The sequence below is a fragment of the Oncorhynchus mykiss genome, chromosome 1, assembly GCF_057628025.1.
Source record: "Oncorhynchus mykiss isolate SJ-2025 chromosome 1, ASM5762802v1, whole genome shotgun sequence".
Taxonomy (NCBI): domain Eukaryota; kingdom Metazoa; phylum Chordata; class Actinopteri; order Salmoniformes; family Salmonidae; genus Oncorhynchus; species Oncorhynchus mykiss.
Genome location: NC_143022.1, coordinates 17,411,293 through 17,425,144, shown reverse-complemented (window position 1 = coordinate 17,425,144; position 13,852 = coordinate 17,411,293). Strand labels below are relative to the sequence as shown.

The 13,852-nt window shown below is 41.1% G+C and overlaps 1 protein-coding gene across 3 annotated transcripts in view; it reads left to right on the top strand.

Annotated features, from left to right (window-relative positions):
- The window catches only part of LOC110490953 (paralemmin-1), a 72,820-nt gene extending 61,430 nt beyond the window's left edge, over positions 1-11,390 (top strand). Inside the window, exons 6-10 of one of the 3 annotated variants that reach the window (XM_036952292.2) lie at positions 1,094-1,115; positions 1,245-1,322; positions 1,792-1,869; positions 7,056-7,187; positions 8,404-11,390. In XM_036952292.2, coding sequence (XP_036808187.1) covers positions 1,094-1,115; positions 1,245-1,322; positions 1,792-1,869; positions 7,056-7,187; positions 8,404-9,008 — 915 coding nt within the window. In that variant the 3' untranslated portion in view covers positions 9,009-11,390. The remainder of the gene's footprint in view (positions 1-1,093; positions 1,116-1,244; positions 1,323-1,791; positions 1,870-7,055; positions 7,188-8,403) is intronic. The other 2 variants (XM_036952453.2, XM_036952535.2) reach the window with 2 other exon arrangements.
- Positions 11,391-13,852: the final 2,462 nt, after the last annotated feature.

Below are 13,852 nucleotides of genomic sequence, written 5' to 3'. Positions count from 1 at the left end.
AGGTTTACCATTAGACCTTTACGTCAATCAAAGTATATTACCCTAAAATATGAATATTACTACTGGATGCATCCAATTTAAAAGTACTGCAATACGAATACAATTATCAAAAGACTGCATACCATAAGCCTTCAAAATGGCCTTGTAAGGACATTTTTTTAAATCAAAGTAACATAGCATACACTGCAACTATTGCGATACAAAGTATAGCCAGGAGATTGCAACGACAATGACTCAATAAACCGATCAACTCAACTTCATGATATCCTACCTAGGACGGAACCCGATTTCAATAACCCCCAGCGTTTAATTAGCGTCACCCTAGTGTCCAGAAACAATATAAACTAAAGGCATACAGCTTCACACACATTACCTAATCTAATCAACACAACTCAATCTAAATAAATGTGCCGCTCCCACTTTGGAATGAATACCGTCCAGCGAAACAGTTTAGTACCGCAACTCTGAAAAGATAAATCCATAATGTATCCAATACAGTGTGTCATGTCAAAATGTACAGCTCTTTATGAGCTATTGAAATAATACAAATGTGATAATTAAATTCATACAGTTATATTTATTTATGTCAACTCAATTTTAATCAGCTTTCGCTCCTCTAACCCCGGGGCGCCGGGGGAACGTCCCTGCCTGGATAACGCCGCGGGCGTAGGTGTGCTTCTCTCCTATGATGTGTAAACATATGGCCATCCATCCGGAGAATGCCATAAATTGTGATTGAATCATCATGCTGTGCCTTGGCACCAGCAAGTCACCGCCACAAGGGACACCATCTCTCATTCTACACGCCCTACAACAGTTTACATGTTTACTAGCATATAAGCATGATTTGATACGGTATATTCTGTGTTTGATCATGTGTTTTCTGGGTTTGATCATGTGTTTTTTGGGTTTGATGATGTCTTTTCTGGGTTTGATCATGTGTTTTTGGGGTTTGATCATGTGTTTTCTGGGTTTGATCATGTGTTTTCTGGGTTTGATCATTAGTTTTCTGAGTTTGATGCTCTATGATGAATGGATTAAAATACTGTTTTCTCTCTCTCTCTCTCTTTCTCTCTCTCTCTCTCTCTCTCAGGCTCCTGCAGGCACTGTTCAAGGTAACACATCTTCATTCACACCTTATTCCTCACCTCTTTCTCCTCTTTTACAAGTCTATTGTGTTTGTCTCTCTTTCTCCCTCCTGCTCTCATTCTTATCCCACTTCCTTGTTCGATGACCACTTATAGAGGTCAAGGAAGTGCTCAAAGTGCACAACAGCCCTCGTCTGGACATGTCCGGAGGTGCATCAGATTTAATGAGAACAGGTGAGTCTCGGTACCCTGTAGATCACATACTGAGACACACTGTAGAGCGACATCTTAGGGAAATGCTTTTGCCTCTAGATTCACTCTAAATTTTAATGTCATGCAAGCATATTAAGGTGATGTTATTCCTTTCAATGTAAAAAAAAAAAAAATTTAGGAATATATTCCTGTTTCATTCAGGAATATATTAACTGATTCATAGTGAATTGAGACATTATTGACTGATTATATTAATCATATGCTGTAAATTGCATCTGTGCAATCTTACATGCAATAGAGCCCATTTTTGTCATAAATGGAAGACATCTCAATACGATTCCATTGGAGTCTTCTTTATCTGTCTTTGTCCCAAACCTGGGCACCTCCTCTGTGTTTGTCTCTTTCTCTCTCCCCCTCTTTCCCTCTCTCTCTCCCCCTCTTTCCCTCTATCTCCATCTGTTTCTCACCCCACTCCCTTGACTGCTTATAGAGGTCAAGGAAGTGCTCAAAGTGCACAACAGCCCTCGTCTGGACATGTCCGGAGGTGCATCAGATATAATGAGAACAGGTGAGTCTTGGTACCCTGTAGATCACATACTGAGACACACTGTAGAGCAACATCTTAGAGAAATGCTGTTTTCAACCTCTTTTCCCTTTTTTTCCAGTCTTGAACATACAGTACCAGTCAAAAGTTTGGACACACCTACTCATGCAAGGGTGTTTCTTTATTTTTACTATTATCTACATTGTAAAAAAAATTGTGAAGACATCAAACTTATGAAATAACACATAGGGAATCATGTAGTAACCAAAAAAAGTGTTAAAGAAATCTAAATATATGTTATATTTGAGATTCTTCAAAGTAGCCACCCTTTGCCTTGATCACAGCTTTGCACACTCTTGGCATTCTCTCAACCAGCTTCATGAGGAATGATTTTCCAACAGTCTTGAAGGAGTTCCCACATATGCTGAGCATTTGTTGGCTGCTTTTTGGGTCCAACTCATCCCAAACCATCTCAATTGGGTTGAGGTCAAGTGATTGTGGAGGCCAGGTCATCTGATGCAGCACTCCCCTTCTTGTTCAAATAGCCCTTACATAGCCTGGAGGTGTGTTTTGGGTCATTGTCCCCCTAAATGCAAACCAGATGGAGTGGCATATCTCTGCAGAATGCTGTGGTACTGTAGCCATGCTGGTTAAGTGTGCTTTGAATTCAAAATAAATCACAGACAGTGTCACAAGAATAGCACCCCCACACCATCACACCTCCTCCTCCATGCTTCATGGTGTGAACGACACATGCGGAGATCATCCGTTTGCCTACTCTGTGTTTCACAAAGACAGCGGTTGGAACCAAAAATCTCAGATTTGGACTCATCAGAACAAAAGACAGATTTCTACCGGCCTAATGTCCATTGCTTGTGTTTCTTGCCCCAAGCAAGTCTCTTCTTATTATTGGTGTCCTTTAGTAGTGGTTTCTTTGCAGCAATACGACCATCAAGGTCTGAATAACGCTGTCTCCTCTGAACAGTTGATGTTGAGATGTGTCTGTTATTTGAACTCTGTGAAGCATTTATTTGGGCTGCAATCTGAGGTGCAGTTAACTCTAATGAACTTATCCTCTGCAGCATAGGTAACTCTGGGTCTTCCTTTCCTGTGGCGGTCCTCGTGGGAACCAGTTTCATCATATAGCGCTCAATGGTTTTTGCGACTACGCTTGAAGAAACTTGAAACGTTCTTGACATTTTCCTGATTGACTGCCCTTCATGTCTTAAAGTAATGATGGACTGTCGTTTCTCTTTGCTTATTTGAGCTGTTCTTGGCATAATATGGACTTAGTCTTTTACCAAATAAGGCTATCTTCTGTATACCACCCTACCTTGTCACAACACAACTGATTGGCTCAGACGCATTAAGAAGGAAAGAAATTCCACAAATGAACTTTTAACAAGGCACACCTATTAATTGAAATGCATTCCAGGTGACTACCTCATGAAGCTGGTTGATAGAATGCCAAGAGTGTGCAAAGCTGTCATCAAGGCAAAGGTTGGCTACTTTGAAGAATCTCAACAAAACAAACATGTTTGGTTACTACATGATTCCATGTGTGTTATTTCATAGTTTTTATGTCTTCACTATTAATCTACAATGTAGAAAATAGTAAAAATAAAGAAAAACCCTTGACTGGTATCGTAGATGCCTCTTAACATAGATCTGAGTACAACATCTGATGTCAGCTTCATATAATTTAGTTACATTAATGATTTTTCTAATAAAAAACAGTGATTACCAAATAATCATTGACATTGATATATATTACAGTGTTAGAGAATCTCACATTAACCCATAACCTAAATCTTAATTTTGCACAAAATGGCATTGGCACATAACAACTCAACAATCTATCAATTTTAGTAATTTAGCAGACACTCTTATCCAGAGCGACTTAGATGAGCAATGAGGGTTAAGCGCCTTGCTAAAGGGGACATCAACAGATTTTTCACCTAGTCGGCTCTGGATTCAAACCAGCACCCTTTTGATTATTGGCCCAATGCTCTTAACCACTAGGCTACCTGCTACATCAATATGTAACTCCTCAGTGGATCTCATTATTATCAACACAACCAGTTTGAATTGCCAGTCAGTAGCTTCTTAATAGTGCTCTCAGCAGTATCACATTTAATCTAACACGTCATCAAATCGTCATTTTGATGACAGTTTCATTGAATGACAGCAAAATAGCTGAATACTTGGCAATTTACCCCACTGTCATACACAACACCTCAGTATAGCTCAGGATATTGTAATCACAGTTACAAATGGCTGGGGACAGCTTCATCTCCTCTCTAGGGGGCTTTTCAGCAGTATCACACTTGGGCCCTCCTTCTCCTTATATGTGGGCCTCTGTCCCCCTTAATTAAACATTGACTTTCATCAGCCTCACAGTAGCCCTGAAAGGAGAGAGAGGGATTCCACTGATACTCCACAGTGAGGGAGTGACTAATGAGTTATTTTACTTCAAGCCCAGGTCACCATACAACTCCCACCTAGAGAACCCTTTCTGAGCAGGGGGGTGGAATGGGGGGTGGAATGGGGCTACTTATTGTTTCATCAACACCTGCTGGGATTAAATGCAAATTGCCGATGCTTTCCTGGATTGGTTTGTTTTGGTAACATTTTGGTGTAATACGGCCATCATATAACAGCTAAATAACTATAAACTAAGAAAGGAACATAGTATGTTCACCATATCCTGTACATACTCCACTCCCTGCAGGGTCTCAGGGGGAGTTGGGATATGCATGAAACACATTTCCGTTACACTCTTGTACAAGTGTCCATCCACAGTGTGTAAGACAAGACAAGACACATATAAACACCACCCACATTATGATTATTATAAACAAATAATAGATATACTGTAGATATCTAGCAGCTAGAAACGTTGATAAGGAACAATACAATGCAAGGGGACTGCAATGTGTGATCATTATAGAGGGACTGTTATAGGGGATCAATATAGAGGGACTGTTATGGGGGATCAATATAGAGGGACTGTTATGGGGGATCAATATAGAGGGACTGTTATGGGGGATCAATATGGAGGGACTGTTATGGGGTATACATTTACATTTGAGTAATTTAGCAGACTCTTATCTAGAGCAACTTACAGGAACAATACGGTTAAAAGGCACATTGACAGATTTGTCACCTAGTCAGCTCAGGGATTGGAACCGGCAACCTTTCGCTTACTGGCCCAACACTCTTAACTGCTAGGCTACCTGCCACCCCATGATACATGACATATCTACCAGTTCCATGATGTGAAAAGGGTGTACTGTAGTGCCTGAATGTGCTGTAGTACCTGAATGTGCTGTAGTGCCTGAATGTGCTGTAGTACCTGCATGTGCTGTAGTGCATGAATGTGCTGTAGTACCTGAATGTGCTGTAGTACCTGAATGTGCTGTAGTACCTGCATGTGCTGTAGTACCTGCATGTGCTGTAGTACCTGAATGTGCTGTAGTGCCTGAATGTGCTGTAGTACCTGAATGTGCTGTTGTACCTGCATGTGCTGTAGTACCTGCATGTGCTGTAGTACCTGCATGTGCTGTAGTACCTGCATGTGCTGTAGTGCATGAATGTGCTGTAGTACCTGAATGTGCTGTAGTACCTGAATGTGCTGTAGTACCTGCATGTGCTGTAGTGCATGAATGTGCTGTAGTACCTGAATGTGCTGTAGTACCTGAATGTGCTGTAGTACCTGCATGTGCTGTAGTGCATGAATGTGCTGTAGTACCTGAATGTGCTGTAGTACCTGAATGTGCTGTAGTACCTGCATGTGCTGTAGTACCTGCATGTGCTGTAGTGCCTGAATGTGCTGTAGTGCCTGAATTTGCTGTAGTACCTGAATGTGCTGTAGTGCCTGAATGTGCTGTAGTGCCTGAGTGTGCTGTAGTGCCTGAATTCACTATGTGTGGGTGGTAAGGTACATAGTCACGTGGGAGGAACTATTTTAATGACGGACCACTTGGGTATTTGATCAGCTAAGTACTCATAGCTAAGTACTTAAGAGAAGACAAAATCAATGAGAATACCATACAACATGTTGCATTCTCTGAAGTGATTTGGTATACTGTATTTCATGTCCTCTATTTGTTGTCACTCTCAGGCGTGTTTCTGTACTGTATTTTCCCCTAACATTTGTCTTCTGTCCTAATCTTCACAGTGATCAACTGTCTGTCTCTGTGATTGTCTAGCTGTTTGGGTGTGTGTATGAGTTTGTGTGAGTTTGTCTCTTTGCCTGCATGTCGGTCTGTTCTTATTCATTCCTGCAGACATTCGATGTGATTTGTGACTAAAGGAGTTAAACAAGTAGAGTAGTGCTTGTAAAGAGATGGTATACTGAGTATTCAGTTCTCACAGTGGAGATACCCTATATGTAGTTATCCTCAGAAGATGCGATGTTGCCTGGGCAACGCAGCTCCACCGTCGTCATGCCAGCGTTAGATTCACACACAGTGTGCACATCACGACAAATTATAGTGTTGCTTTCAAAAAAGCTAAGTAGTTTCACAGTGTCAGCTGTGGCCTAATAGCATAATTATCCAAATGAATTTTGTACATGCTTTCTTTGAAGGAAAAAGGAAACCGCACACTGCTCTTGATAGTATCACTGATCTTTATTAAGGATACGTACTATCAAGAGCAGTGTGCGGTTTCTTTTTTCCTTCATCTTCTTCAACTGTTACCATGCACCTGCAAAAAAGATAGCTCAGATGTGCGAGTGCCTTTTGACTTTTGAAGTACATGCTTTCTGTACAACCTGGTGTTCACGAAATTCTGCAAACATGACTCACTTTTCCCATCCAGTATCTACCCCAGTCAAAGGAATATCATGAATTGTAGTTATGTTTACTTCGTGTGTGTTGGTGTTACACGGGCATACTGATTGGTGGCTAGTGTTTATTTATTTCACCTTTATTTAACCAGGTGAGCTAGTTGAGTTCTCATTAGTGTAGATCGATTTAGTATGGCTTTTAGTGGAACATTGTAGCATTGTTGTGTAGAGTGGTTGTCTTTAAAACAAATTACAGTACAAACGATGGAGAAAAGGAGAGAGAGAGAGTGAGAGAGAGGGAGGCTATGTAGTGCGTAACATATAGATGTGTGGGATAACTGTGAGTGTGTGTGTGTGAGAGAAAGGACAATTCTGCAGGGCCCTAACATCTCCTCTTGTTGACACCCAATGCAACCAGCGATGTACTCAGTAGAGATCACCGTTGAGAGGGACAATGTCACGGGCGAGACTAAGGTGTTGTCCACCAACACCCTACTGCCCATTAACCTCTCTGGGCAAGGGGTCAAGGTGTATGAGGATTACCAGAAAGGTGATTTCCCAACGTGATTTCAACAGCAAAAGGAGACACTCAGCTAAGACATGCACAGTGAATGCCTTTATGAGAAGTGTTAATAGCTATGACTTTATCACTAAATATTTTATGTACAAGAACAAATTGATAACAGTAATATCACAAGATGGTAAACGTTTTCTCTGAAGATTAAGATATTATCTTGGATAAGTCTACCTAAAATTATAGTTATTACAGACATTGCTTGTTTGATCGTAGCCAATTAAAGACATAGGCTACCTCTTGTGGTTCAATAAACTTCACAATGTATTTTCACTTTATATAAAAGCTTCTTTATACTCTGTCTCATATAATGACTGGCGTGAATCCAGTCATTGACAGTAGATATTTTTTTACTTAATTTTACTTCTCGTGAAGCAAAAGAACTACATACATTCAGAAAACGAGAGCCGAGATTGGAATTTTGAAATTGGACACCATCACCTCCGGACTCATAATGTTGTATTATTCAGTATGGAGATATTCTACTGTAATGGGGTCTCCCCTTGGATTCTAGTTTGTTTATGTTGTTTAGGATGTTAATTTGATCACCCTGTTGCAGGAGACCTTTCCAGCAATGCAGGAAATGTTTCAATACGAGTGTATTTGAGGCTTCTGAAGTTTGTCATTTCCACTTAGAAATTTCAGACTTGATTTTCCCTTATGAAAATGTATTTACTCTTTCAAAAATGTATATTCATTATAATCCACATAATAACTTACATTTCCTGTTGATGCATTATTACTTTCCTGCTGTAGCAAACTGGCTCAAATTAAGACTCTACATCTGTAGTTAAGCATAGTATGACAAAGTGTTGCAGGGTGACCAATATACCATCCCTACTTATAGACCTGGTTTTAAGCCAATAACTCTATCTCAATAGTTATATTTGTGAATGTGAACTTGGGCTATTATGTATTGGTTCAAAAAGACGTCAATACATTCAAACCCCATTTCAAATGGTCCCGTTGGTCTCCCTGTAGCTGATTTGGTTCACCTGTTGGTATTGGGCATGATCCTTCAATATTATTATCAGATCAGTGATTATTGCTTCACGGATGGAGGCATTTAAAAAAAATTTGTCTAGTTCTAGTCTAGTCGAGTCTAGTTCTCCATGCTCTCATGAGTCTCTTCTGTTAAGGACACGTCTGTCGCTCTCCTTTCTCTCTCTCCATCTCTCTCTCTCTCTCGTAGTGGTACACGAGGTGAACGGGGAGAACGGGGTCCACCAGCTCAGCGCCAACGAGGTGGACGAGCTCATCCTCAAAGCTGATGAGTCCATGATGAGCGACGCCACCACCGCTGGCGCCACCTACACCACCCCTGTCTTCCCCACCAATGCTGAGTTGGCTGCCGAGCAGCAGACGACACCCAAGAAGGAGATCACAGGCATGGAGGCCAAGGCAGGTGGCGCTAGTCCCCAGCCAGGTGGAGGCGAGATGGAGGCCAGCGCCGAGAACCCCGTCACTATGGTGTTCATGGGCTACCAGAGTGTGGAGGACGAGACAGAGACCAACAAGGTGCTGGGCCTGGAGGGTACCGTCAAGGCCCAGCTGGTGGTCATCGAGGACGGCGAGGGCAAGAATGTGACGGTTGGGCCCACTCCAGCCACCGTGACCATCACTGAGGGAGGCGCCAAGGAAGAGCAGTCTCCCCCACCCAACGGCAGCGCCGCTGACCCCGCCAAGACCCCCCAGGAGACATCCTCCGCAAAGGAGAAAGGGGGTGAGCCAGAGGGGGGTACCACTGAGTTAAACAACAAGGAGAAGCAGCCTTGCAAGTGCTGCACCATCATGTGAGCAACTGTTTGTTGTGTGGCTGAATTCCCCCCGGAACTTGACTTTTCAAGGAGAAATGACAAACCAACAACCATAACGTCATGACAACCAACAAACTCCTCCCCCCCGCCCTGAAAAAAAAGGAATACATGTTCTTTATCTTCTGATAGCCGGCTGTGGTTTCCCGACTTCGTTTGAAGTATTTCATTATCATCTCATCGTCTCCTTTCCTTCTCTTGACCTTTTTTTATTATTTCAGGTTTGGTTGTGCGAAAGGAGAGCAATCCCTACCTCCTCACACTTTGAGATTTCTGAGGGAGAGAGGAGATAGAAAAGGAAGGATAGAAAGAGAGAAAGAAAGAGGAAGGGGTTTGTTTACTCACCCAGCATTGTCCAACAAGCATTTTTTTAAATGACATCTCTTATACACCACCATGAATTGTGTAATCTTAACTTTCTGTATGATGGACAGATATATCTCTCTATGTATCTCTATATATACATTGTTTATTTTAAAGATATATTTATTAGACTTTTTTTTTGAAAATGCCCTCTGGAAAGTGTTTTTGACAGAAGCATGGTATTCATTGTTTTTTTCTGTCCTGTGCTAGAGCATTTTAGATAAAAACAGGGACATGATGGAACACTTGGAATATTTATGTTAGAAAATTCTCTTGGATTTTGATTTCCAGAAAAAAGAAAAAAAAAGTAACTTTGGAATGTCTGAGACAGACACAACACTGATATATGGGATGTCTGAGACAGACACAACACTGATATATGGGATGTCTGTGACAGACACAACACTGATATATGGGATGTCTGTGACAGACACAACACTGATATATGGGATGTCTGTGACAGTCACAACACTGATATATGGGATGTCTGTGACAAACACAACACTTATATTTAGAAGTGACATGCAATGAGACGTCAGTGATATTGATGACATCGAAGTACTGTGTGCGTGTGTGTATGAGCATGCATGAGTGTGTGTGTTTTGGTTTAAAATGACCTCATTGGTCCTTATATCATCCTACACTACACTACCCACAATCCCCATCACCTATTTTCTTTCTGGAAGAAAAAACAATCCATGCATTTTTTTTGTGATTTCCCTGCAACCAAATCAGCTACACTAGTTCGACAACACTAGTAATGAATTGAATAACGTGTGAAGGTCATTCATACCGAAGCTTGAGACTGATGAAATTAATGCCCATCTGTAAGGCTTGATGTTTGTGTGATTCGCCCCCACTTAACTACATTATCCAGAATACCACTGCCCCTTTAATATAAATAATGTTGCTTACAGCTGCCTTTGTGATAACACTAACTACTTTTCATTAACTCATTGACATAATCCTGGCTCCTGATGTTATGACCTAGCAACTAACAGCTGGGTTTTGAAATAATGGTCGGCGTGGACAGGCCCTTCCAATGTCCCGAAGATTTTCAGCTGGATATTAACTACTGTGGAATTGGTGCATGGAGCATAATCTGTTGTTTTAAATGGCAGCGCATATCCTACCAAACTGTGTTGCAAATACCGCAAGAATTTGCTCCATTCAGACATTAAGGAAGAGTGACATTTGAATGGGGGTCGGGGGTCATATATTTCCCTCAGAGTGTGTGGGAGAAGATTCATTATAAGAGTACTTGGTTTTCTGTTTTCCTCTTTGAACTCTACTGTCAGGCCTTGGTTTTGTCATTTGTCAACGAAACCAAAGAAAACCGTTCAAATAGGCCTACTTTTCATTGTGTATCTATCACAGGAGGTTGGTGGCACCTTAGTTGGAGAGGACGGGCTTGTGGTAATGCCTGGAGCGGAATCAGTGGAATGGTATCAAATACACCACACACGTGGTTCCCATGTGTTTGATACCATTGCATTTGCTCGGTCCCAGACATTATTATGAGCTGTCCTCCACTCTGCAACCTCACTGGTATCTATCGACATGTGAGGCAAAAAGCAGGGAATTTCAACTTCAACATTCCAAGAAGTTTTCAGAATCCTTTCCTACCCTCCTCTGAGTGGTCAATTTTGCTCCAAATGTTGTGTTTTTTTTTCAGAGAACAATAGATGTTTTTGCAGTATGGCTACATTTGAACAGCTGTGTTTAACTTTCCCTTGGCTTGTGTGTGTTTGTTAGCTGCAGCTATAGCATTCTTTACATCTTACTTATTTCTGCCATTTTGGAGCCAAATTTCCAGCTAAGCTGAGGGTCATGTTATCATTGTCCAGTGTATTTTTCCCAGTTTTGAGTTGAGTCAGTTGAGTTGGATTAGGTAAACTAGGAGTCAGATCTTTTCAACCCTACTCACTGACACGCTCATATGTAACCGTGGTCCAAGTGTTATTATTCACATCCGAAATAAAACAAACATTTTGTTTTCAAAGATGGTCTGCATTATCTTGAAGTGAGTCCAAGAAGTGAGCCAGAGGTTTGCATCATGTTTGCCTATTTCTCTTTTAATATTGTTCCATGTGTATTTATACCTTTCCATTGATATTGATAGAGCTCTATATGTTATTTAAAGGGTTAACGTCTTTGTGAGGGTTCAAATCAAGAACATGATGGAGAATAGATTAAAAATAACCAGGTCTGATAAGCCTTGTCAAAATTATGCTGGAGAATCCATTGCACTGCAGAAAGAAACCAAATGGAACATCTATTCATTTGAATTTGGGTGACAGGGTAGCCTAGTGGTTAGAGCGTTGGACTAGTAACTGAAAGGTTGCAAGTTCATATCCCCGAGCTGACAAGGTACAAATCTGTCGTTCTGCCCCTGAACAGGCAGTTAACCCACTGTTCCTATGCTGTTATTGAAAATAAGAATTTGTACTTAACTGACTTGCCTAGTTAAATAAAGGTAAAAAAATGATCATGTAAAATATATTATGAAATAATATTCTTTGCCAATCCCCTTCAATCCCACTTCCTCATGCATCAAAGGGACAGGGCAATCATTGATAGGCCGACACATCCTCCAATATGCTGCTCAGCAAGGAGCATAAAAAGCTGACACAGTGAAATGTGCGTTACTCTATAGGAGTGGTCCCAAGCTTTCTCGGTTAATGTACTGAATTTTGTTCTGCCCAGAGTACCCCCTCATGTGCATTTTACCAGTAGGCCTATGGTCGCATGAGTCTTCTCAAGTATCCTCTGTGGATAGGCCAAGTACCTCCAGTGGTCCTAGTACCGGTCCTATCACTGCTCTATAGGACAGTCACACTATCTGTAGTGTTGGTCTAGAATACTTTCGATAAAAAATACTGACTTCGAATTCGCTTAGGCATTGCTGACGACCAGTCCTTGTCGAATAATATTCCCACACTGCTGGATCCAAATCTATGCAAGTACTCCCATTCATGAAAGCTGCCAACGTTAGCATCAGCAAAATCATCATATAGCTATAGCATTGAGGACAAGCAGCAGCACTGATAAGAGTTCATCAGTACATCACAAAGGCCAAGCATTGAACCATGCCCATCCTTTCCTTTGCAAAAGATTAACCTTTTTTATTTCCTAAATATCTGCTTGCTAACAGTTTACGACATATGTGTGTGGCTCAGCCTCAGTAGCTGTTAGCATAGATTTGGTTTGTCAATTTCAATTTGAACGGTGGAAAGAAGATTTCATATGTTGTCACTGCCAACATGGCAGCACATCACATGTTGGGATGGATACATGTGGGTTGTGGGTTTTTGTGGTGCTAAATCATTGATAATGTTATATCTGACAGCCAAAGTTTAGATATTATTTTAGATATACATTTCTGCAGCTTGTGTTTCAAGAAAATCACTGATATTTCTATTTGCAATAGGAAATAGTGTCAGCAAGAGTCATTTTTCTAGGCACACCTCAACAAGGAAGTGTTTAATCAGTTCAATTCCAAGCTTATTTGAAGCAGCAACTAGGTGTTCTGTTTTTAAAGTTTTTCTTTTAGGATAACATGCAACAGTCATCTCAAAACTGAAAAACATGAACAGTCATACATCTCTTTGTTCTAACACAAACATACTGTACAAATGCACTTACTGTAGGGTGGTCAAACTGAAAGCCATAGTGTTCTTGGTGGAAGAAATCGTCCATACCATTAGAGTCAGAGAGAACATTGGTGACCATAACCTAATCAAATTTGTCCATCCACAATGAAATATGGTGACACTTAAGTTAAAAAAGGACTTACATAACACCTTCATAACATTTCTTTAGAGGAAAGAATTACATGGCACTTTGAGAGGGACTTGGAAATCAACAACACAGTGTTTCATTTTGTCTGTTCTATTCACACCGTTCATTTTGCTGCCTTCAACAACTTTGAGCTTCAAGGTTAACGAACATCAATGTCAATGAAGGATAATGAATGCCAATGATGTTCTTATGAAGGGTAATGATTGCATGGACATCTCCACTAAAGTGCTGATCCATCCTACTGAGCAGTGGGTGGAATTTACTCTTAACCACTGATGCAGGGTCAGATTTAATTTTATCCCTAATGGCTAAGGTTAGGATTGGGAGCTATGTAATCTGATCCTAGATCTGTGGTGAAGGGTGACTTCTGCCTCAAGCTCGTTTTGAATACCCAATACTTCTCCTTCCTCGGTCCCTCTGTCTTGCTGAGCTTGGTGTAGCAGCAGAGGCTTGTCGCCCCTGGCAACTACTGTCTGCACTGCCAGCGCCATGGTTACCTCATGACTCTTGCTCTGCAACAGCACCCCCCTGTTGGTTCTTATCAATATTTACATTAATTTCTGACTTCTCTCTCTCTACACACCCCCAATGCCTTGTAGTTTGGCCCCTGGTCAGGCATCTTTTTTGTAAATGTGTATATATAAGTATCTACATATAAATGTC